The sequence below is a fragment of the Panicum virgatum genome, chromosome 2K, assembly GCF_016808335.1.
Source record: "Panicum virgatum strain AP13 chromosome 2K, P.virgatum_v5, whole genome shotgun sequence".
Lineage (NCBI taxonomy): Eukaryota > Viridiplantae > Streptophyta > Magnoliopsida > Poales > Poaceae > Panicum > Panicum virgatum.
This window is the reverse complement of record NC_053137.1, coordinates 35966852-35993432: the sequence shown is the minus strand read 5'-3', so window position 1 is coordinate 35993432 and position 26581 is coordinate 35966852. Positions and strand designations below refer to the sequence as shown.

The 26581-nt window shown below is 42.2% G+C and overlaps 1 protein-coding gene and 1 long non-coding RNA gene across 3 annotated transcripts; one reads left to right on the top strand and one right to left on the bottom strand.

Moving 5' to 3' along the window:
• Positions 1-2232: 2232 nt before the first annotated feature.
• LOC120696013 lies at positions 2233-3779 on the top strand. Of its 2 annotated transcripts, XR_005683987.1 has the most exons (3): positions 2233-2305; positions 2392-2468; positions 3413-3779. It is a non-coding gene; the product is annotated as an uncharacterized LOC120696013 (long non-coding RNA). The 2 variants fall into 2 exon arrangements; XR_005683986.1 differs by lacking the exon at positions 2233-2305 and having other exon boundaries at positions 2313-2468.
• A 3260-nt stretch (positions 3780-7039) lies between these two features.
• LOC120674382 (histone-lysine N-methyltransferase TRX1-like) lies at positions 7040-22513 on the bottom strand. The gene is given in 26 exon segments (XM_039955564.1): positions 7040-7423; positions 7750-7893; positions 7970-8073; positions 8682-8777; positions 10427-10504; positions 13463-13524; positions 14298-14561; positions 15508-15694; positions 15804-15872; positions 15946-16002; positions 16098-16159; positions 16245-16310; positions 16379-16496; positions 16576-16623; positions 16736-16861; positions 17846-18004; positions 19100-19197; positions 19315-19407; positions 19960-20159; positions 20299-20403; positions 20474-20597; positions 21197-21410; positions 21651-21725; positions 21802-21853; positions 21945-22246; positions 22248-22513. Coding segments are annotated over 25 exon segments (3087 nt in total). The 5' UTR covers positions 22434-22513; the 3' UTR covers positions 7040-7423; positions 7750-7751.
• Between the last annotated feature and the right edge of the window lie 4068 nt (positions 22514-26581).

Below are 26581 nucleotides of genomic sequence, written 5' to 3'. Positions count from 1 at the left end.
TAGTTATCTCATTTGGGTATTATTGAGTTATATATATTATGTTACCTATTGCATTCTTGTACATATCTTTATGCATTTACCTTCCTTGTTTTGTTATATCCATGTCCTTGCCACTTGTAGTTTGTAACTAATTAATGGATTAGATGCTTAGCTATGCTTAGATAGGGTCTACCACTTGAAAGGAAGTTCTTGGGTTAGGATCACACTATACCCACTTGTTATCCTTGACCGCACACTTTGGTTTAGGATATCACTACTACAAAAAAGGTTTTCCGAGGCGGGCGAAAATGGTTTTCCGAGGTGGTCTGCCCCGTCCGCCTCCCCTTCACCATCACGGTAAATCCAAGATTTACCGAGGCGGATCACTTCCCGCCACGGTTAATAAAATAAAAAAATAAAAAAAAAGAAAAAGCTCGGCGAGCCAATCACGGGCCCGCCGAGCCCATCCGCCGCCGCCGCGTCCTGCCGCCACTCGGGGCTGGCCGTGCCGCTAGATCCGGCCTCCCGGGTCGCGCCACGGCTGGATCCTACATCCCAGGCCGGTCGCGCCGCCGGATCCGGCCTCTCGGGCAGCGACGACGCGCCGCCTCGCCGCCGTGAGGCCCGCCGGAGCGAGGGAGAGAGGGAGGAGGGGCAGCCGGGCGACGCTGGGAGGAGGGGCGGCCGGGCGGCGCTGGGAGGAGAGGGAGGAGCAGGGGGCCCACCTCACGCATGACTCGCAACCTGTCTTACCATGACATCATGACCAAGCAGTAGGATGTGTGGGGAATTAATACTTTTTATCTAGTCTTCCATGTAAAGTGACCATGTCGTGAAGAACAGATGTATAGTTGACTGCTCTCTTTTTAATTTGGAATTAAAATTTGTAACTGGTATTTCTTTCTCATAAAAACTCAAAATTTGATGGTTCTTTTTTCTAAAATTTTATAAAATCATGATCTTTCATTTAATAGTGCATGTTTGTATGTTAATTGCTATTTCTTGGATCTTTTTTATATAGTTTGTTTTCTTCCACCTAAATGTAGAATAGAAAAACATGTTTCAATATAACAATTACCAATGTAACTTAATATTTTATAATATTATGATCAAGACAAGGTTGTGTACAAAATTGAGGTACATATGAGTTTGAAAATGTTGTGAGGTATTCAAACATCAAAGGTTGAGTTGAGTTATAAGAACCTTTCTGAGACATGTATCCATTGATGAACAATGTATGGTGCCACTTTGTCAAAACCATTTAAATTTTTTATTGTAAACTTATGGGACTAAAATATATTGCCGCGTCAATTTTTAGATTTTTCTAATCAAATTTACATATTATTCTAATTATTATGTGGTAGTTTGAAGATAAAAGTTTGAATTGTCTCTAGAAGACAATTAATGTTTTTTAACTATCTTCAAAAAATGGGTTAGAATGCAACATATGAGACTAAATATATTTTTTGTGCATTTTTTGAATCTTATTGGATGTACATATAGTTCAACATGGAATTACTTTTGATAAGCACGCATAAATTTATTTAAATGATAGGAAATACTAAATCTGTTCTAAAATTGTTGAAATTTCTAAATGACAACTTAGACTTTGTCTATTACATTTCAAAAGTGCGGTGGCTATTCAAGATATTTTGCTTTGCAAATTACTGAACAAGAGTGTTTTAAATTGAAAAAGAAAACATTAACCTGAGATAAACATGAACTAATTTTGGCTCGGCCCACCCAGCCCAATTGTTTCTGACCGTCCATTTCTGATTTGATGGTTAGGATCGCACTCATGTAGTATAAAAATCGAGTGACCCGAGTTCCCCCGTACCCTAGCTCCTCTTCCTCCTCCTGCGGTTCCTGTCGCGGTGGCGGCGTCTGCACTCCCTCCGAAACCCTCCTGTCCATTTCCCCCGTCAGATCTGCACGGGGCGACCTCCACTGACCGGGCGAGCACGGCGCGAGCTCGGCACGGGTTAGGAGAGGTGGAGCTCCGCCGAGCAGCAGCCCTCCTCTCCGTCGCCGTACCCCCTAGGCCCTAACGCGAGCGACGAGGCACCCTGATCCCCGCCTCCCATCGTCGAGCTCACTGCCCCCTCTCCCATACCTCGTCACTCTCTCCCGCTCCACCCACTCCTACTCATCCACTCCACGCACTCCTAACCGCCTTCTGCTTTAGATCTGGATCTTGGACTACTCGTTGCCGTCAAGATCACGCAGACAACCAATGGTGGTCCCCTCCGACTACGCCAACATATTCTTCTGCGGCATTCTCGCTGGTGCTTCTCGCTAGCTCCTCGCTACTTGTGCCCTCCAGCATGTAAGCAAGCTAATCCGTCGTTTGTTGCATTGATTTACTCAGATTTGACTGGTGGTTTGTGTTTTCTTCTGCATCTCTAATCTCAGCCGGATTAGTGGTCAGCCGGTGACAGTAGGCGCATGCACCGAATGGCTCCCTTGTTGGCGTTGAGTCAGACCTCTAGGTACAACTAGCATCCCCCTGCTTGCTATGTTTTAGCCGCGTCTTGAATTTCCAGCACTTGCTCATCGATGTTGGTTGAAATATACGAGTCAGTTGTTTGCAGAAATGCATCTGTGCACCACTTGTTTGTTGAAATGCCTAGTTAGACTGAAAATAATTACAAGGTGCACGTTACGGTGCAATTCTAGTAACATAGCTTTTATGGAACAATATGCAAAAGATAATCCAGTAACATTACTTCAGCCTTCATGATTGTGCAAGATATTTCAGTATTGATCTCAATTTATTATCGGCATGTATCTTTGTAGGTTTTCAATGCAGGAAGTTCTTTACGCAATATGACCCCCCAAGTTCTTTTCTTGCTTGTGTTGTAAAGTCGCATGTCTTACGATGCCTAGATTTACTAGTGTAGCATTTATATTGACATAGTGTAATTCGTATATAGATTTTGTGTACAAGGTTATCATTCTCATGTATTTGCAGGGCCTATTTCAGTCATCTGATGTATCTTGTCCACTTTTCTATGTTTAATATTTTCACATGTCAATTATGCTTTATACCTCAGTTGTTCTCCATTGAAAAAAAACACTGTAAGATTGATTTCTATGACCATCTGGTGCACTGATTTCTTATATGCATTATGTCATATCACCATTAAGATTGCTTTCTATGACTACTCTGCCTCTGTTTTCAATTAGATGCTAGCTGTTTGCCACAATCCAAACCTTTCCTAATATAGCACTATAGTTCTAGTTATTCTTTTCCACGCCAACAAAATTGTGGATAAATGTACAGCTATGTCTCAGCTCTGTGTGTGCCTGTTTGATATCTCAGCTTTGTCTCTTTGAGTTTATATATCCTGCATTTTTATTTGATTATGTTTCTTGCATTTTGATTCCCTACAATTCTCAAAAATTAACTATGCATTGACATTAATTTTTGCAGGTGATTTAAAGGGTTAAAGAATTAGCAGTTAGAATAGAAGAGAGGCCTCGCAGAAAAGAAATCATTGTAGCCAAATGTGCTGCCACAACACTCATCAAAACTGATAGCTGGTGAAAAAGAATTATTTGCTTAGTTGCTGCTGCTGGTTCATACTCTTGGTGAAACCTATCTTTTGTTTTTTTCTGGTCCATTTTGTTGTCTTTGGTCCTTCAATGTTAGATTGCTAGTTCTGATTCATGGAAAACACCGCATGTGATCCATTATTATGGTGTCATGATGCTGGATGCAAATATTATTGATATGAAGTTATAATTTGGGCTGTAATTGCTTATTGTGACTTTTGGGCTGGAACTTTTGTTTTGGTAAATGGGCTATGTATAAGTTGAATTTGATTAGCTAATAATAAATGTGGGCTAAAATCAGGCCCATCTGAATTGGGCCCATTCAAACATGGGCTGTGAGATTGATGTCACTTGCCATGTCACTCGCCATGTCACCACTACTTCCCACATAATGGCCATGTCACCAATCATGTCATCGGCCACGTCATCATTGCCATCTACGTCATCACCATGTCACCAGCCACGTCATCTTCCATGTCATAAATGTGTGACATGGCAATTGAATTTGTGACAAAAATTATACTATTTGTGACGTTTATTTTCGTCATAGAAAACGGGTTTGGGTTGGGCTTTGGGGGCCCGGGGACATTCTATGACGGTTTCAAAATGTCATGGATCAAGCAATCCATGACGAAATTTTAAGGAACGTCACGAGGTGTGATCTGTGACGCTCAATACATGACATTATTTGAGATCGTCATAGATACTGTTTTATGACGGTTTTTTAGTGATCTATGACAAAATTCAATCGTCATGGATCAACAGATTTTTTGTAGTGAAAGTCGTTGGCAGCCATGCCGCATCTCTCTGGACCGCATCCCTTTGGACCGCACATTGGCTCCACCCAGCTCGCGAGGTCCTTCAGCCGGCGCCACCACTCGCCTTCACCTCTTGCCGCCGCAAGTCATGCCGCATCCTACACCTACAGTCCATAGCCAAGAGACAACACGAACACTTTGTTTCCACCACCACCTTCTTCCACGGTTAGTCAACATAATCATGCATACCGGAAAAGTAGGCATGTTATGCACCAACCAAACCACTAAAAGCGCATGTGTTGATCAATCACTCATCACCAAAACTGACCAAAAGTCCGCAGTCGATGATACTTTGCTCTGTGACGTCTGGTCCTCTTATGCGAAGCTTGATGATGCACTCGAGGTACTCCTGTAGGGTCATGCTTCCCTGCTTCAGGTTGTGGAAGTCTCACGATGTGACTTCGTCGGGTCTTACGGCTCGGAAACTTGCATTTAACTCCGACCGAAGCTGGCTCCAGGACAAGATGGTTCCGGAATGGATGTTTGTGTACTAGCACTGGGCTAGTACTCGTAGTGCGAGGACGAGTGCCTTCACCTTACACGCGAAGCCTCCTCCCGCTGCTTCTATGGTGGCTTCATACTTGAGCAGGAATTCCTTCGGATCGGACTCTCCATCGAATTGGGGCAGAACTACTGGGTTGAGATGATGGGGCCATTGCACTTCTTCCAGTTCTTTGGATAGTGGGGTTTTGGGGCCATGGTGGTACCGGCCTCGCTAGTGGCTTCTCCGTTGGTGCTCTTCGCCGTCTGACTCGGAGAGGTCAGAGTTCTCTTCGATCGGAATGATTGTTGGGCGAATCCTGGGTGGCGCGTGTTGCCGCGGGTTGGTTGTGGCGGTCTCCCTCAGGAGCGGTGGTGCTTGCATTTTTTCCAGCATCTGGCACTGCTCTTGTAGCTTCTTTTGCATCGCTTTGCAGCCAAGCTCTTCTTCTTTTAACTTGTTGTATTGCTCCTGTCTTTCGGCTTCGGGTAGCATGGTTTCTTTCCCCTTCGCTCTTGTTACCATTTGTGGCTCTGGAGGCGCTACCTCCAAGGCCGGTTGCTGGGTCTTACATAGTTCTTCGAGGCAAGCGTCGATTCTTTGCATCGCTGCAATGTCTTCGGCAGAGATGCCGAGGTCGAGCAAGTCGACTTCGTGTTGTCCATCCGCGATGGTGTCAACGAAGATGTTGTCATTGTTGGTTCTGTTGCTCTACATCGCAGTGGCTTTGTCTTGTGGGGGCGTCGTCGTCATCATCGTCGTGTCTGCCGAAGCGTCACTGGTGGCTCCCTTCCTCTTCGCTGCCATGTGGCGTGATGTAACGAACCGACGGATGGGCGCCAAACTGTTGGTGGAGAGTGTCTTGGAGGAGGACAAACACTACAACAGTCTGAGAACTATCACGGTGCGAAGAGATTCAAGCTCAAGCGAACAATTGTGGTCTTCGGACAATCGTCCGGAATTCTCTCCCTTTCTATTCAATGTCCCATCAATGACAGTTACACAGGTATTTATAGGCGGCGGTTCACCTACCAGCTCTCCAATTTACATTGTAAGGCCCTTCAACGGCCAGATTCGCAGAATATTCGTGGGACAGTCTCGTATTTTTACATCAGGTGGATTACAGCTAGACCTCCACTTATATCAGCTGCGGGCCCCGAAGTGGAGGTCATCATCGGCTCGCCCTGGCCTTCGATATCTTCATCGAAGCCCTCATCCTCTTCGTCTTGGCCGCCCGTGGACTTTGCCACCGGCATCATAGCCGTCGGTGCCCTCGCTTCGCCTGGGCCCACCACCTCTTCGCTCATGGGGTGAAGGCCTGGTCATCCGTAGCCTTCACCCCCCTCTTGTCTCGATTAGCTCACTAAGAGCGGGACCTTTGGCAAGGAGCCGAAGGTGGCGTCCCCAACAAGGACATTGGAGGAGGAAGCCACCGTGACCTCTTCCCCCCACCTGATCCTGTTGATTGGCTTGGGGGAAGAGCTAGGAGGGTGCAAGCCCACCTGATCCTGTTGATTGGCTTGGGGGAAGAGCTAGGAGGGTGCAAGGGCGACAGTGCTCTGCTTGCCGTGCGGTAATAGTAGAAGGGGAGGGCCCAGCAGTGCTCGATGGAATCTAGAAAAATTGGGAAGAGGACTGACGGGCCACGGCTTCAGTGTTAGGTGGGGTCGGGGAAAAAGGAGGGAGAGACGGCCGTGACACTACCCGCCCGCGCCACTGCCACCAGCAGCAGCGCAGGGAGGACGGTGCACGCAGGAAGATGATGGAATGGCACGAAGAGGTGGGGCAGTGAGAACAAGCAAGGAAAGAAGTGACCTAAGAGATAAGGAGCCAGACGAACAACGAACCATGAGCAGCTGCATTCGACCAAAAAATTGGAACCGTACAGTGCAACATCTACTACAAATATTCCTTTTAGGGATGGCTCCGTTCTAGGTGTTAATGAACCAAACAAGTTGGAATGCAGCGGCTCCCTCCACCCCCATCCCACCGACCAAACACACCCTTAGTCGATGGTAATGCAACGTAAGAAAAATATACTGCTACCTTCACATTGGAATGCACACCACACGGGTACCCATAAAAATTTGTAATAGATACATAATTTAGTCCAAGTCGATGTTTCTCCTCCCATAAAGCTCTAGAATTTGTTATGGTAGCATTGTCGTTACAATTTGTTATGGTAGCATGTAAGGGCATCACCAAATTCCAACCACGTATTTTGGTTACACATTTTTAAGGGATATTTTGGTTACACTTGGCATGCCATCTCAGACTATTTAATCGGACCACCCCAATCGCAATCCCAGAGGTTTATAGGTGGCACGATTAGTGGCCAAATTACATGTAAACACCCAATATTTCAATGGTACTCTACACAACCGATTCAACTGCCGTTCCCAAATTGGATTGACTACCTATCCTACATTGGCTACCTATACAATTACATTGGCATTCCATTCTAAAAGAATGACAACAATTATCAGAGTTTCTAGAATGAACTCAGCAAATTTTCATAATTTGACAGTAGGCACAGGCAAAGTATATCACCCAAGCCTGCGTCATCTCCCAACCAATAAATACTCTCTACCTGCCAAAAACATCATGATATTAGTAGGGAAAATACAGAGGAAACAACAGTTTTCTTAAAAACAATCTGAGCACAAACACTTCAGGAAACAAGCAGAAACTAGGCAGAAATAAAAGATACCAAACATCATAGTTTATATAAATGAACACGTCCAAATAGTAGAAATAATGGGTTTGTCCATCACTCAATCTTGTATTGCCAAATTGCACCGGTCAACACCTTGACTTCATGCCATAGAAAAAAGAAAATGAGATACCTACTACGTTGGTACTCAGCAGCAGTAATTTCATGTTGTGGCACAGACAGGCAGGTCTTTGTACACTGACCTTTAGGTATCTCCTTTTTGAAACAATTCACTTCTCTTTAGCTTTAATTTAGCTGCCTGTTCTTCTGCCTCAACATCATTAACAACTCCACGGCATTTGGGGAATCCACAATAACAGGGAAGTCGCTGATCACTCGAAAAAAACCTGAAAAAACATCAATATGATTATGTACAAAGCTATAAAGTTAAAGGGATTAAAGGCTTGATAATCCATTCCTGACCTATAATCATATGTCAACTCTTCCCATGGATCTATGTCCCGCTTTGCAAAAATGATGATGTGTTCATCCCCAAGAACAGTTATAGCACGTGAATAACAATTAGGCTGCGATGGTAAAACATGTATTGTTATGAAAAAAAACATGCAAAAAGTTTTAGAAACAAGATATTAATTTCTTTGTTATTCTCCTAACTGTAAGTTCTAAACATCATGATACCGCTAAGCATAGTAAAAATGGCAAAGAATACTCAACGGGTGACAGGTACTATTTCCCTGAGCGTCATAACACAGTACAATATGTGGTTTCTATTGATAGCTATTAATGCAGTAAGCAGTTATGTTTCTGTCAATACTCAATACCAATACCTCCAAAATTTAAGAGCAAACCATGTAGCCTACTAAGGCCCACAGACATCACTCAGGTGTTCATATTGAATTATGTTTTACCACCAAAATTTAAGAGCAAACCATGTAGCCTACTAAGGCTGCACACAACACTCAAGTGTTCATATTGCATTATGTTTTACGTATCTGAGAAGGGTAAAACATGAAAAGAATACCGACAATTTTGGTCATGGGTCTGATGTTTTATTTTATTTCAGCTATCCATATGTGCAAATAAGCGTGCAATCATCTGCATATAAGAGATAAGGTGATCTGAACTTCCAACAAAAAACGGAAAGCCCTTGAAGAACAAACACATAATTCCTTACCTCACATGAGTGATTGATAAGATGAGCTATACTTCCTGCCCGAGTAGCATCTATAACACGCTCATCATCTATCCTGAACATATATGTGCCAGCCCCCTGCATGCATGAGTGTTATGACTTCTGTGCAAATGACATAGAAGTACAGAAATAGTTCTTATGTGTTTGCTTTCAGTGTTATGACAATCCAGCTGGAGTCAGCCAGGAGTGACCAGTTGGACCATGCATTAATTGAACAGTTATATTTATTTGGCAGCTGTATGCGTTGGAGTGACCAGGCGATTTTCTTAATACGACAATTGATGGAGAGATATAGGGAGCAGAAGGACTTGCACATGGTCTTTATTGACCTCGAGAAGGCGTATGACAAAGTACCGAAAAATGTCATGTGGTGGGCCTTGGAGAAGCACAAAGTCCCAACTAAGTACATTACCCTCATCAAGGATATGTACAAGGATGCGACTACGTTTGTCCGGATATGTGATGGCGACACCACTGACTTTCCTATTAACATAGGCCTACATCAGGGGTCAGTATTGAGCCCTTATTTATTTGCTTTAGTGATGGATGAGGTCACAAGGGATATACAAGGTGAGATCCCTTGGTGTATGCTTTTTGCAGATGATGTGATGCTAGTTAACGAGAGTAGGGCAGGGGTTAATAGGAAGTTAGAGCTGTGGAGACGCACATTAGAGTCAAAAGGGTTCAGACTTAGTAGGACTGAGACCGAGTACATGATTTGTGATTTCAGCACGACTAGGCATGAGGGGGGAGACGTTACTCTAGATGGTCAAGTGGTGGTCCAGAAGGATACTTTTCGGTATTTAGGATCGGTGCTACAAAAGGATGGCGACATTGATGAAGATGTTAAGCATAGAATTTCAGCTGGCTGGTTGAAATGACGTCAAGCTTCTGGCATCCTTTGTGACAAAAGGGTACCACAAAAGCTAAAAGACAAGTTCTATAGGACAGCAATTCGCCCGGCGATGTTATACGGTGATGAATATTAGCCTACAAAAAAGGCGGCATGTCTAGCAACTGAGTGTAGCAGAGATGCGGATGTTGCGGTGGTTTTGCGGGCACACAAGGAGGGATAGAGTCCGAAATGAAGCTATTCGGGATAGGGTCGGGGTGGCACCAATTGAGGAGAAACTTACTCAACATCGGCTGAGATGGTTTGGACATGTCCAACGGAGGCCTCCTGAGGCGCCGGTGCGTAGTGGGGTTCTTGAGCGAGTCGATAACGTAAAGAGGGGTAGAGGTAGACTTAAACTAACTTGGGATGAGTCAGTTAAGAGGGACCTTAAGGATTGGAATATCTCTTGCTTGGAGACTAGCTATCAATGTGCCTGAACCATGACCTTTATTTCTTTTGGATTTCATCTCTAGCCTACCCCAACTTGCTTGGGAAAAAAAGCTATATTGTTGTTATTGTTGTTGTTGTATGCGTTGGAGGCTTATTTAGTGCTTCAAATGTTAAACCATTATTGCTAACAAATTAAATTATATTTAGGTTTGACCAGCAAGATAGGTACAAGTGAAAATAATTTTGCAAGCAAAACTAAGTTCAGCTGACCAATCTACTCCTTTTTATGGCAACTAATTATCATTGAAACAATGTCTTCTCATGACCAGAGGAGCATGATAAAGCAACCCAATTTAAATCTCCAATCTAGTTATCCATGTTTATTGTTTATATATCAAAAGTTATCTGCAAAAAATGAACTAAATGCTAAAAAGAAACTTACCACTAGTGAGTTGTATATTCGCCGCTCTCTGATGTCTGATATCGGTGGCCTAACAATCTCCCCTATGTATTCAATCATCTGTAAAAGTAAGTCCAAATTGAGGAAAATTAGTAGAAATACATGCAAATGAGAACCGGTAACATGGCGGCTCGTCCTACTCTCGACTGCACACAATGCCCCACATGCTGCCACCAGTTCACGTTATATGGTCATACCAAAGTCAGACGACGAAGCTGAACATGTAGCCATTTTCTACCTCGACCATGCAGGAAAGCATATTATATTAAGAAGTAAAAGATTCTAAGAAGCCTCGTACGAGCCCATGAGGGCATGGTTTAACATATGAGCAGAAGCCAAAGAATAAAAGGAAATACAACCAGCTACCTATATATAAGAAACACCTCACCATACACCATAATCTGGCCTCATATCTAAGTCCTCCATGATGGCATTGTAACTAGGAGAGGCCCCCTCAAAGACACAATGCTCAGTGAAATGCATTGTCGTAGTCTATCTAATTTCTACAGTATGGTATTGATGATATAATAAGCAAGCCTATGTATTCAATCATATGAACTACATGCAACAAAGGGAAATTTGGCTCGGAAGCAACACAAATGTGCAAAAGTAAAAAAAACACACACACACACACAACAATTGTTCTTGACTCAAGTGACACAACAATAAGGAAAAAAATAATCCTAAATAGCATTGGCTTCAGCCCTTTAGGAGAAGATAGCAGTCAATGATATGGTAGCAGTAGGGATAGCAGGAAGAACCGGCTAGTTGCCCTCTTTCTGGAGGCTCTGACTGCTTTTAGGGTTCTTCTTGCTTCCCAATTACATGATACTTGTCATCATATAATAGCCATGCACTAACCATTGCATCTCATGGCACCTAATAAACTAACAGCTACAAGATAAGCCTAATTGACGAATAGGTAGGTAGCTAACTAACCAACTGAAGATGCTAGAAAACTAATTGGTACACAAGAAAACTACTATGTGCATGCTGCCACCTTGACGTATGCCCAGCCGCTGAGCGGCTGGACCATCCCATGGCCCAACCGAACCGCTCTGTTTAGTTGATAGTAGCCAATGTTACCCACAACTGGTTGTCTTGTCATTTTCCACATTAGCAGGAGGGTCTTTTTGTATCTTAATAAATACACAAACAAAGGGAACAACTAACATTAATGCCACTTTACCCCCTTTTGCTCTTTGCCCCGTGATTGGCATGGATTGCTGTGTTACTAACTCACCAGGTTCCTGGGCATTGAGGAACCCGGTTGAGGGGTGTGATAAGTTTGGTACATAGAACGTGAACCAAACAAATTCAGGGTGGTGACACGGGACAATGACCCAACTATTTACTATGTAAGTTAAAAATTAACAATTTACTATCAGAATAGCAGAAAAAGAAAAGTGAAAAGGCTCTAGTTAAATGGGTTGACTGCCTGTCCAGCCCACTAAGGACCTGTTTGATAGAGCTCCATCTGATTCTGATTCTCTATGGGAGTTGATTCTATGACTGAAAGTGATTCTCTAGCATAAACTCTTAAAATCAGGATGGAGAATCACTTCACAGAATCAGAAGAAGCTACTTTTTTCAGCTACCAGCCTCTTAGTTCACTTCACAGAATCACTTCACAGAATCAGCAGAGAATCACTTCTTTCCAAAAAAAAAAAAAACTGTTTGGCATATCTCCTGTTGGATTCAGCAGAGAATCAGCTCCGGAAGCTACCAAACGCATCCTAAGTCAGCCCACAGAACCACATAATTATCAAAACCCTCATCTCATTCTCTAATCCTAGCAGCCATGCTCTCATCTTATTCCTTGGAGAGCACTGATGCCACCAGGCATGTTAGTCACGCTCCATTCACGCAGACCACGCTATCCTGCTGAGCACTATTTCCCACATGTAGCACAAGCTCCCACCACCATGCTCCTGTGACCCAGGCTGTCCTGGTCACCAACATTGTCCGTACAGCACACTTTGGGATGGCAAAATAGGCAAAATAGTCCCTGAACTCTTGGCAAAGGGTCGAGGTCAAGTTCGGCCCTATACTTTTGTTTGGGCCAATTTAGTCCTCAAACTATGGTTCTCAGCTTCAGTTACAACCTTCATCCAAACTGCCGTCAGCAGCGCCGTGAAATCATCTAACGCGCAATAGGAAAAGACCCCCTTGCCCCTCCTTCCAGCACCCTTCCCCCGCCGTTATCAAAAAAAAAAAAGAACCCCCCGCGGGCTACACAGTGACGACCCTCGTAATGGCTTTGGTTTAAACATGAGACATGTGTTTTATTATCTGGTACTTTGAACATGAGACGTGTTTTATTATCTGGTACTTCGAACATGAGACATGTGTTTCATTATCTGGTACTTTGAACATGAGACATGTAGTGACTTTCAATTTGTAATGGCTTTTATTTTTTTGCGAAAGTAATGGCTTTTATTTGATCATGCGATATTTGTTTTATTATCTGCTAATTTGTAATGGCTGTGGCCCTGCGTATGGATTATGTGAAGAAAAAGAAAAAATGTGCTAACATGTACATGTACAAAAGAGATTAAAAACTGTCATGTACAGGATGGAGGCGCTGTGCAGCCTGCGGGGGATTCCTTTTTTTTTATAACGGCGAGGAAGGGGGGCTGGAAGGAGGGGCAAGAGGTCTTTTCCTATTGCGCGTTAGATGATTTCACGGCGTTGCTGACGGCAGTTTGGATGAAGGATGCAACTGAAGCTGAGAACCATAGTTTGAGGACTAAATTCGCCCAAACAAAAGTACAGGGACGAACATGACCTTGACCCTTTGCCAAGAGTTCAGGGACGATTTTGACTATTTTGCCTTTTGGGATGATGAGCAGGGACAGAAATCATGGCATTGACCCGTGTTCCAGGTGACTTGGCAGTGTTATTTCCTTTTTATCTGAATTTTCTTCTTTGCGAAACCGGATACCAGTTTTTCATTCACAGTAACCAACCCTTTACGCATTTGGAACCTTTATCTAAAGGGGAAGCTGAATAACATACCATATCTCCTGCCTTGTGTGCAACCTTGGCAAAGACACCAAAGCCATGAATTCTTGATTTTCCTGTTAAAAGACAGTACAATCAACATATAAACAATTGACACAAAAATAAATGACTATCGTAACATCGTCAAAGTATTTCATTTGAATCCAACACTTCAACAAAACTTAAAATACCATAGTTACAATATTCCTACACAGAGGTAATACAGATCACATCCTCACAATTGGTAGCAGTTAAATCCTAATCCAATGTGACACTATCATCCCACTTAATACCAAATTTTAAGGTACAAAAGTGTGGCGGATTTGTATTGATATATTCTCCATTTCTTGCTAGACTCCACTGCTACTATATTACTACAGAGAATACGTCCAGCACTGACATCAAAGTTAGCACAACAACACAAAATGATAAAGGATAGATATTGATAAATGGTGTAGAACAAGAAATATGTGAAATAGGACATGAAGCTTCCTCTCCTAAGAAAAGAACACAAGACATTTAGGAAAAAGAAGTGCTTCTCTGATTAAAAGAGGTAGCAGATGGAAAAACACGTGACTCCACAAAGAAATATTTTCTTATAATTGGCTCAAACTGTATTTCTTAGAAAATGATATGAAGACTTGATCATATCATGAATGTTAGATATATAGAGTTGTATATGGTCTTGTATTGTATTTGTACCCTAACTTGTACTCCAAGCCTATACGGCCTATATAATGAAAGGTCACCCCCCCTCATTAGGGTGTGTGGTGTTTGCCCAACTCTCTACAATGAAGATTATGCTATGGAAATACAAATACAAAAAGATAAAAAAATGAAAAGAACTCACCAAAAGTTAGTCTCTTCCTAAATGTAGCCTTCATGCTTGTATATTTTTCAACCATAGAATAAACATTGCCAAAAGCTTCTTGCTGCACAACATCTGACAAGCCAACCGGTTGAAGTGATTCACTGCAAGTATGATTGCCTACTCTATTTTGGCAGTAGCCACTGACAATGTAAGGTCTATTCTCCACATATAAACGTTTCATGGAAGCAGTAGCCATCACTTGCGGTTGCTTTTGGCCCCTTCTCCTGTGAAAATTATAGGGTTCTGGACAGAAAACAAGGCATTCGGATATAAACCGTATCAATGAACATAGGTAATCAAACTAATAGAGTAGCACTCAATAAAATAAAATAAATATTAAATTCATAGCAAATACTTATGCGTTTCAATCCAGATGACACTGCAAGGAGCCAAGGATATTAACCACCGAATTTAAGTACCATAAAAAATATCATAATGTTAAACCCTCAAGTAAAATATTATTATATTATAAGGGAGTAAAAAAATCCAAAATTCGGAATAGTCGATTTGGTCCCCGAACTTTTGTCTTGGGCTCAAATTCATCCCTCAACAATAAATTTGGCCAATCTAGTCCTCAAACTTCATATCTGGGCTAAATTTCAGTCCTAGTCCTATGTGGTGTGCAACGTTTGCAAGCCTAAGTTAGCCATGGGTAGGGGTACTAACGGATTATGGCTCTAATGTCCCTGTCACAATCCAACTCAGCCCTTAACCATTTTTAGCTCAAAAATATATAAATATAAGCCCGGACCTTTTTGAGCCTGGCCCTTAAAATTTCTAGGCTAAAATTTTAGGCCCTTTAGCACCCCTAGCGATGGGTGCCCTAAAATGAGTCAACATACATAAATAAACTCTTTCTTCTCTGATTTCTTCCTTGTGTTAATGTAGAAATTATAGCTCAACAGTCAAGGATAATGCAAAAATATATATAAGCATAAACCTTTTATTCACAGACACAAGATCACTAATCACTCATTTTTGCTATGCTAGTGAATTCTGGTCCGGTGTAGCACTTGAGTTGGTATTGGTGTCCGACTTGGTAGCATGCTAAGAACCTTCTTTTAAAAGAGATGAAATTGGGCCCAAATAAAAAGCTTGACTATTTCACCTTCTTTTAATGAACAACCAAATTTAGCAAACACAAACATTAAGAAACTCCTTGTCAAATGAATAGTGCTTGTTTTCTTACCAGTCCTTGCACAACCGGATGATGAAGCCCCTGTCTGAACCAACTGATAGGGCTCAGCAGGGTCACTTTCTAGAGATGGACGTTCAGCGGATGGTTGTCTGTGCTTTTTGCAGTACGAGAGTAATCGAATACAAGGATCCTCATCTTCATCGAGTAACATGTGGTGGATTTTGTCATCATCTTCAAGCTAAAATTAACAAAATAGTTGCACATAATGGAAATACATGTTGGTGGAAGCATAAAAAATTAGTCGTCAGGAAGGAAATACCCAACAGAAAAAAGGATTAGTACTGTACCTCAACACAAAGATCAGCAGCACGTGCGCAAAGAGGGTGATATGCAACACGACAGGTAGGATGAGAACACTATGTTTATACAAGAAAGCGTTATAACATGTTTTGATCATCCTAACAATAGCTTCAACCAACTTTAATTTACCTGTATACAAACTCCATATGAAACTCCGCAAATGCTGCATACAAGTTTCCAACGGTCCTGGATTGACAATTCACTCCATCAATGATATTTCTTCAGAAAGACTAAAAGCTTGAAATATGATATTCACATTAAAAGCAAAGAGAGGGGGAGACCTTGTTGATCCTGCTCAATCCATCAATCGGCTCCATCCTCTTTACATCTTTTAAGCATGTTTCTGCAAGAGAATCAGGATTGAGAGAACTAAAAGCATGTCATGCCACAACATCACAAAGATATAAGGACCAATGATGTGATTATACCAGGGATCCATATAGCACAAGCAAGATGAGCCCAACGGCCATCTGTTGTAGGTTTCATTGCACCACCTAAAGAATGTTTCATATGCCATAAGTATATAATTCATTTCGCAATGAACTCGGATGCTAGTCTGTACCTGTGACTGGACATAGGCAGCATTTTGGAGAAATACGAGGTGCACCAGGTCGGCACAAGTTGCAAAGCCAAAGTCCTCCATCCAATTGTTTTAGTTCACCGTAACATCTAGTATGAACCTGGATCATGTTGCAAGGCATTTGTAAACACATCCAGATTTGATAACTTATGAGAGTCAAGCAACAAAATCTTGCATACCATCATACGGCACTTGTCGCATTGTAAAAATAAGTTGTCTTCATACTCCTGGATCGCAAAACAAAGATCAGTAACTTTTAGATTGATTACCTTATCCATAGGTTCTTTTCAGTTATACCAATTGAATAACCTATATGAGAACAGGAATAGGATTGTTTACCTCATCCATATCACAAACATTGCAAAAGTCCAGATCCTTCCAATTAACATGAACAGCTCTATAACCAAGGATAGTGTCCCCACTGTTCTCAAAATATTTCAGACATGACCTCGCATTGGGCAATTCCTGAAAATATACATAATTGAACTTGGAATTTAAGGATGAAACCCAGCATCCATCAAAATTCTACTGTTATGAAAAAGTAAGGGGAAGAGCAAAATCTGTGAGAAAGAATTCTACAAATGCATGGGTTCAAAGATTACCATATTTAATGAAAATAAAAGAACTTCTACAGACAAAAAAAGGGCTTTAAACCATGCACAGTGACAGCATTTTGTAGCGGTTAATAGCAAATTTTTTGCATAAATGACTGCATAATGGGCACAGAACAGCAAATTTATGACATCAACTAAGTTAATCATCTGGACAATCTTAATAATAAACGGCCACCATGTATAAGCCAGTGAGAAAATGTCCAAGTACTAATATAATATGTAAGTAAAACATGTATAAACAATTTCAGTTTCATTAATCAACTCCAACTCAGGTTCATTATTGTTTTTTGTTGTTCTCTAATCTCTTTGCAGATAACCCAGGCATGCAACAACTTGTTTGCTATTTCTTGCCAACACAACAGGTCAAGAAAAAATGGATTTGCAGAAAATGGCTCATGGCTCCTTATCTACTGTAGGGTGCATTGTATTCTAAAGAATACCAAGCATCACCAAGCTAAGAAGAACAAAGTGGGTTGAAGCTTATTATTGCAAAAGCCATCCTGAAAGAAATTTGAAATAACAGTCTGATAGTAGAAAGTGTAGCTGTGTAGGCCCATCCACGGTCAAGAACTCAAGTACTAAGACATGAGATTTTAGTCAGCGCAAATAAACTAAAGTAACATAGCTGGTATATATAATGGTCTGGAATACCAGTCACAAAAGATAGATAGAGGACAGATAGGGATGACCTATGATGAGGAAGCTAAGGGTACAAAACAAATACATGGATCAAAGATCAATTAATTGTCTAGCCCAAGCCCCAATGCACTACTTGATAAAATTAAATAAAATTGATAAATAGAAGAAAATATCAAACCAGTATTTCATTCCAAACCTGAATAAGCTGCCTTATCTGCGGATTTGAAAAGCCAAACATGTAGGAACCAGATCTTTGGCATACATTTCTTTCCAATTCAGTGGCAGCACTGCACTGTTTTTCCTTTACTCTGCAGTATATCTCTTTCCAACATGCATTAGGGGTAGATCCATCAATCTGAACATCACAAAGGTTCAACATTAGGGAAATCTACAGATTTGGAACTGCTAAATTTGTCATGATGATATGTCCACGGCATACAAAATGAATTTGGTGATAATCCTCAAAATGATCTCTTTTCTATAAACTACAAGGAAACAACTGATAGGAACCAGTATGTATCAGTTAATTGATATGGGTAACGGACGACATGTATCATAACTTGTAATGGCAGAAATAGGCTTTTCATCACAAAAATAGCAATACCTTAAATCTAAGGCTTTCCTCTAAAGTTTAATTTTGTGTTTAGAGGGAAGTAAGAAAATTGTTAGGCACTGTCAAGTTATATGTGTACCCCATGCAGCAATGATGCATGAATTTTCATAATTCCTACGCATGTATAACTGAAAACGGATGCATTTAGTGTAGTAGAACATAAAACCTGGATCTTAGCTAAGCTTTAGCTTTCTATTTTCTATTTGACATTCCAACAAGAACACTAGGCCATTTTGGCAAGAAATAGAGGCCAGTAATATCATGACAAAGCAACATTCAAGCAAAACGCCTTAAGTGCGTCCAATCAGTTGACATTGGACAGGTATCACGTTAAGCAATCCAGAGCCTACATTATCCTTAGGACTTTAAGCATCCAATTTGACATACCACTTACAAGAAAGCATTAGAAAAAGGTTCTCTGTGGCACTCGGACAAACTCAATATGTTCAAGCCCATTCCTAGAAGAATATACAGATTAAATGGCCTCTGTCAAATAAAGAAGATGATGCCACCAGGATAACTGATAACAGGACAACAACAGTGACATGATTAAGGAGCAGCTTGACAATAATGGCAAAACTTACATATAGATTATCAACCATTATTCTTAAGCATCTCTTAAGACCCAAGAAGCTGTAGCTAGTGAAACAAGACAATTAGATTGCTATACAGATTAACTCCCAAGTCAAGATGATGCCAGTACTTTACATATCTATGCAACACCACATCTCACAACACAATAGCCTCTGTAAATTCTCAGAACCAGCATATTCTTTCTTTCAAAATTATTAGCGAGGACAACTATAAGAAAAAATTGGCAATTTGCTTACAGCTTACCTGCACTCCATCTTCTGAGCTCACCCTAAACAATGGGCGCGCTTTTGTATCTGAATTCCTTAATACTTCCATTTTGTAAGATGTTACTGAATTTTGGTCTGCAACAAGATTTTTATAGACCAGATAAACAATGCGCAATCTAATGAGTATAACAAATTTCGAAATGGAATAATTAATGCTGCATACAGGTTTAGACAAGTTTGAAGGATAATTACCTATTATTGAAATGAACTTTCTGAAAGCAGTATATCCTTCAGGCCATATATGCTTTTTATTATGGAAGTGATCTGAATCAGATACTATCCTACCTGGAAAGGAACTCACAAAATATAAGTTGGTCACACAGCAGAGGAAGGAGAGCAAATGAATACATTGGGATAAACAATGTTAACATGAAAAGGCTATATGGACAAATAATATCTCCAAATATGCTCTTAGCCTACCAAGTGTCTTTGTTACATAAGTAAAGCTCAGAGTGATGATACCCATCTGACTATCTTTTGGCACTAAAAACAACTGAGCTGCAGTTTGACATTTCCATACATTTCAACTTTTTTACATCGGGTATAGTAAAGTGGAGTAGAAAGTGGATGGCCCAAGTAAAGTAATAATAAGACCTTCCAAAAAGAAAAAAGGTAAAGAAGAGCAAAAGACATTTCAATTCATTCTATCACCTTTTCATGACTTAATATTTCATTTGATGTAAGCATACAGCCCAGCACTTGTACCATTTCTATCTTTTCTGCCGATGTCATAATATAAAACTATCTCTATCTGGAACTTCAATTGACAGTGTACTATGTTTTCAAAAACCGATGGATGTAAAAAGGAACAGAAATAGAAAAGATGCTAACACATACCTAAATTGCTCACACGAAGGTTTCCTAGTTCTATTTGAGTCATTTCACCATAATCCTCTCCATTTTGCACTGATCTATCTTCTGATAAATTACCACAAGAGTCTACCCTGTTCTCGCAGGAATTAACATCAGAACCATCTTGTTGTACGGATTTCCTTAGCTGCAACATAATTTCTGGAAGCTGATGTGTGCGCAGAAATCTTCAGAATAAAAGGCCCAATGGTCATAACAAAAGATTACCATAGAAGATAAAAGGACAACCTGGTGGTCTATCTATGCGCTCTGCTCTTAAAATTTGAATGATGATTTACTACTGTAGACTAGGTTAGGGACACGTACTCCTTGGCTTCTTCTAAGCTCCGACTGAAACTTGCTTGCTTGCATTTGAGATGCAAAGATGAAAGAAGTCCATTGAGGAATGGCACAGCTTGCTTCGACTTAACCCTAAGGAGAAACAAAATTTGTAGTTCCTAGTGAAGTCAATGGGCGTCAGAATTGTTTCTACAGGACCAACCTTGCAAAGTCATGAGTACCAAAGAATTGAACAAGTATTGATTGGTCCAATCGAACTGGCTTCAAAGCCCTGTTTGCAGGTACATCTGACTCATCCACCACAACCGCCGGCCACATTGCATGACCTATTCAAGCACATCACACCCATTAGAGAAGACTGAATGATTTTGGGGTACTGAGAAAGGCAGCAGACCACTTTCAAACAAACAAAGCTGGAAAGAACCACAAAACAAACAAATTAAATCTATCGGATCTTGAATGTAAGCCCTAGAAAGGATGGTAAGTGCATGCACCTGAGTTTATGTAGTCTAGGAAGATAGGGGGAAACTAGGAGCTAAAGTGGCAATCAAAGAATAAAACTCAAATTTCCAGTAGAAAGTGACCAAAACAATAAAATTTCAGAAAACTATACAAAAATAACATAAAAGTAAAGCTACAAAGGACATGCAGAATGCATTAATTGGAAATATTCTCCACTAGCACATGTGACAGAGCTAAGAAAACATACTGTGTTGCGAAAATAAAGCAAAATTTAACCCAACACTAGATAAACGAACCAATGAAGCACTACACACCATATTTTGGTATATTTGAATAGCGAATTAGCAATTAAACTTCTGATGCCCATGATACAGAAGAAACTAAAAAATATCACCATTCAATTCAAGTTAATAAGATGACAACATAAATGTTCAGAAGTAGAGAACTCAAGTGTGCAGACTACCTGTAATTTTAGCCCACACAAGGTCACCTGGGTCAAGACCCTGGTAGTCATGAAAGCTAACAGCAAGTGCAAGCAACTCATCATGGCCCTTCTTATCCTGATTGGAAATTCCAATACTTAGATTCATGGACTTCATTTCTTCAGATGAGATAGAAAATTTTATCCTTTCATCCGCCAGGCTAAGGTCCTCTTCTTCACCATCAACATACTTTACCTGCAGTTCATGAGAATACAGTTATCACTTATCAACCACTAGGTATTGCTCATTTTTTATTCAGACAATGGATGGGAAATTGAGTGGCAAAGAATTGAAGTACAGAAGGGAAAAAACGCATAAGCAAGCCTCATCCAATTAACCCAGCAAACATAGGAGGATTCCTCACAACCAACAGAGTAATTAAAAAAATAAAAAAGAAACAGAAAACATTTAAACCAGGAGGAACAGAGAACATACTGAATGCTTCTTGGTTGCTTCATTGTACACCGTGATGGAGCCCTTGTACCAATCATCATCCAGCGGCCAGAAAACCTGCAATCAATCAGAATTCAGGTCCTAACATCCAAGAAATTCCATGAGAAGAAGACAAAATTGCCAAGAGTTACACCTTGCACGCTAATCCGACAAAAGCATTAGGATCCGCACTCTGAATATCCAACCTGTGACAGAACTAGCATCAATACTAGCTGGATTTTCCATTATAGACAGATTTATTTCAGCGAAACCGTCAGGTACGACTATCCAACTCACTCTACCCATCTCCTCCCGACCGACCCCTTGGGCCTCCCCGGCCGCTGCCTCTCATGCTCGGAGAAGCAAACCATAGTCTCAGCCCCTCCGCCGCGTCTCATTCGCCCTCGCCGCCGCGAGGGCTCCCTTCCCTCCGTTTCCCCGTCCCCGTCCAATGCAGGATGGGCGGACACCAGGCTGAGCAGTTCGTGCTTGAGGGAGTCCTTCCGCCGCGAGGGCCCAGCGTCCTCGTCCTGCACCCGCGGCGCGGGTGGGGCCATCGAGGGCGGCGGCGGTGGCTCCTCGACCCGCGGCTTCTTGCGGGTGGCGGCGGTAGTACACTTTCAAGGGGGGCTTGCTGTCGTCGATGCGGGGCTTCTTCGCGGCCGGGGGGCGCGGGGCGGGGGCGGAGGAGGAGTAAACGTGGCCAAGGGGGAGGTAGCGAATGGGGCGGTCGTTGTCCTCCTCCTCGCCGTGCACGAACCCGTTGCCCTCCACGGCGATCACCATGGCTAGGGTTTCCGCCCTTTCTAATTCTAGGGTACGGCAAGCAGTGCCGACTGCCGATGGCGATGGGGTTTGGGGGAATTTGGGGAATTTGGGGAGGAAATATTTGAGGCCCCTCGCGCAAAAAATTTGCCGTTTCCCGCCCGAGGAAGCTTTTGTCCGTGCTCTGCTGCTCCACTCCCCGGAGGGGTCCGGTTTATTGTAGTTGTAAGGCGAACCAAACTTTTTTCAGAAGTCCTTGTCACATCAAGAAAAATCTTATTATTTTATAGTATTAAATAAAATCTGTTTATAAATATTTTTTGACAGCTGAGTGCTTTTTCGCGAGACGAATCTAATGAGCCTAATTAATTCATAATTTGCTACAGTGATGCTACAATAACCATTCGCTAATTATAGATTAAGATATCTCATTAGATTCGTCTCGCAGTTTAGCCCCAGAGTTCTGCAGTTAGTTTTATAATTAACATTTATTTAATACTTCTAAATACTAAAAAGTTCCAGGGACTAAAAAAGTCCCTGGAACCAAACAACCCTTAACATCCATCTACACCATGTTCGGCAGGCTGGAGCTGGAGTAGTAGTGTGAGAGAAAAATTCTGTTACCTGGCTGGTGGCTGGAGGCTGGAGCTGGAGTAATGTGAGAGAGAGTTACTGTAGGGCTGGAGGCTCAATCCACCAGCCGAACAGGGATGACCAATTATAAGTCATCCCAAAAATTTTGGAGAGTCAAAATTTTATAAGTTTGACCAAATTTATACAACAAGATAATAACATTTACAATATCAATTAAATATCATTAGATTGTTTGTTAGTTATATTTTCATAGTACACCTATTTGATGTCATAAATCTTTGTGTTTTTCTCTATAATTTTGGTCAAACTATGATATGGTTTGACTCTCCAAATTCTTGGAGTGACTTATAATTTGGAACGGAGGGAGTATCTTTTTTTTTGGGTGTTTGCCATCTATATGTATAATATAAAGATCGAAAACAATTGAAAACTTTTTTCATCCAAATTGGGCCACCGTACCCCAGATACCGAACCCACCTGTCAGGGACGAGGGAGGTGGAAGGGGGCGGAGACCTATAAAAACTGCGAGTTGGGGGATGTTTCTACCCAAAACCAATTATTTTTTTTTCACCTGTGGTCCTCATACCCGCCGGTTGTACCTGCTAATAACTCTGCTGTTCGCGACCTCATGTCCTGGATCTAGTCCCGTCCTGTCAGACTCGGGGCAGCAGGACTGTTCACTGGCATGGAATATTCTTGAGTAGGGAGTAGTTCATGGGTATGCCCCTACCCCCTTTGTATCTACCCGAATAGGAGTAGAACTAGTCGATATATTCGAGACCTAGCCGAACTCCTCAAACTGGGATTTTAATAGAACTCGACTAGGACTTCCCATGTAACCTTGTTCCCCAAATCATATAAGGACGAACAGGAACCCCTCCAAAACATCGAACAACACCTAAGGGAATACAAACCACCACACAGGACGTAGGTATTACGCTCCGGCAGCCTGAACCTGTCTAAATCCTTATGTTCCTTGCACCATCGCGTTCTGATCTCGGCGAGTCCCTACATACAACCACTCTCCTCGGGATACCCCTCGGAGAACCCGACGGTAAAACACCAACAGCTGGCGCCCACCATGGGGCCTCTCGCCAACTATCGTCAGAAGAACTCGATGGCTCCTCTCGACGACAACCCCGTGCTTAAAAAAGGCACCTCCTTCCGTGTAGGCTCCTGGATCTTCGTCACCGACGGATCAGGCAGTTTCGAAAGCTGCCTAGTTGACCAAAGTACCCCAGAGGCTTCGAAAACCTCAAAATGTCGCGGACTCGACGACTTCATCGACCAACTCGAAGAAGTCGGATTCTCGGCCCTCAACGTTGAAACCCGAATTCAACTTGAATTCGGCGCGATTAGAGCCAAAACACTCTCCGAGTTGGAGGAGAATTTGGAAAAACTGCTGGAAGATACCAAATAAGAAACTCCCATGAACGGAAATATTCTATCTTCCGGCTGCATCCACTCCATTGAACCAAGTCTCCGGAAGAAAAAGTCAAAAACCAGTTTCAAAAAAAATTACTCACGGAAGGAAGCTGTCAAAAGACATTTTTTTCAAATGCCGATAATATCGACGAAAAAATTGAACACTGCCTTCGGCTAGCAGAAGACACATTCAATGACGGAACTTCCTACGAAGAATTCTCCAACCCTTGGACCCTCAGCCCTGCAGAACTGGAGCAGGATCAAGCATTCATCAAATACCTCGAAGAACTGGACGTACCAATCTCCGAATACAAACTAGTCGAGTGGTCAAATGACATCGATTTGTTATGGAAGGACTAGCAAATCCTGACAAGCTTGAAACACTTTGGGAGCAATCCAAAGCGAAAAAGCTATGGCATGATTCACAAAACAAGTCATCAACTCAACTAGACCGATACTTATCCAAATCTCACCCTACAGAAGACTCTATTTCAATCGAAGACTACATGAGTCGCTGGTGCAACGTCATTCAAAACCCAAATTCACCTACTCCGCAAGAAAATCATCGCACACCACAACAATTTTCTCCGGAAGAACGTGACTATTTGGACAAGTACAATAAATTCATAAACGATCTCTTAGTCCGAATCGAAGGCGGATGGTCCCCACCGAACACCCTCACATACGATGAAGACCTCCTTCGATTCACCCTCGGACTATCTCCTCGAGCCAAGACAAACGAAGAATTCTACCCAGATTCGGATCAAGTCCTTAAAAGAATACGACTGGCCATACAACCCGATTTGGACAAGAAGGCATAATCAGACAAGAAGTCGACTTCTACTATCTATACAAAGGGAGAAATGCAAACCTCAAATAAGGAGAAGAGGCAACAATTCTCAGAATATGAAGAATTGCCTTTCCAGCAAGATTTTCCGCTCAAGGAAGACAACAAGACGAAAATTTCTGATCACGATCGCGAAATTTTCATGGCAATCCTCTCGATCCCACAAACCAAAAGGACAATCACACAGCGCTAGAAGACCTGGACTATGATGATTTCCTTTCCAAAACGGAGGCAAGCGGAGTCAGCAGCTAGCTACAAAATCCTTCACCACCACAAGGAATCACGGTCACCGTCCACCTAGACAACAACCCGAAGATGATCCTCAAGACAGAGCACCACCAACAACTTGGCGACTCGTTCGACTATTCCAACAGTGACTTACACATTATTATCAACATTGGTCGCAACGCGAAATCAATAATCATCAACAACGGTGAAGATCATGAAGAAGTCGAAGCCTACAACCCGACATCCAACTTCAAAATACCTGACAATTACGGGTACAACTCGCGGAAGCGGCGCTGCAACAAGGCAGCACCTTCTTCCCAACCAACAAAGCAGTCGAAGATTGATTCCACTCATCAAAAAACTCCACTCAAGATGTTTCCTGCACCCTAAAGGAAAGCACTCGAGTTTCCAATGCATCATCCTTCGCAAAGCACTCGGAGCACCTCCACCTTCTGCCGACAAAGACAAGAAGAATCAACACGAGCAAATCTCTTCTGAAAATCAAAGAAGGAGCTAGTCGGATGGGTCCAACCACCTCAGGGCTCACCCTCGTTCTTACACCCAATAAAGGCTAGGATGGGTCCGCACGAGGGAGGTTCCACCCCCGAACTACTCAAGGAAGAAATACTCCTCACAAGATGGTCGGTTGGGTCCAACCACCTCAGGGCTAACCCCCGGTCTTATACCCAATAAAGGCTAGGATGGGTCTGCCCGAGGGAGGTTCCACCCCCGAACTATCAACCAAAACAAAATGGGAGTATGACAACAACTTGATCGAGTCGCCTTAGGGCATACCCCCGGTCTTACACCCAATAAAGGCCAGGATGTGTTCGCCCGAGTTCTGACTCAGTACCCAAACTACTCGTGACAGCAGAAGATAATTACTAAAGTCGAATCCCTCAGGGGCCAACCCCCGGTCTTACACCAATAAAGGCTAGGATGCGTCAGCCCGGGCAAGATTCCAATATAAAGAAGAAATCGAGTGCTTCAATACCTAAGGAGAAAATTTCGTCGACAAAGACCCTAGAGACAAGTTCTCTACTTTCTTCAGGAGTCGTTAGTCGATTAGTTACTG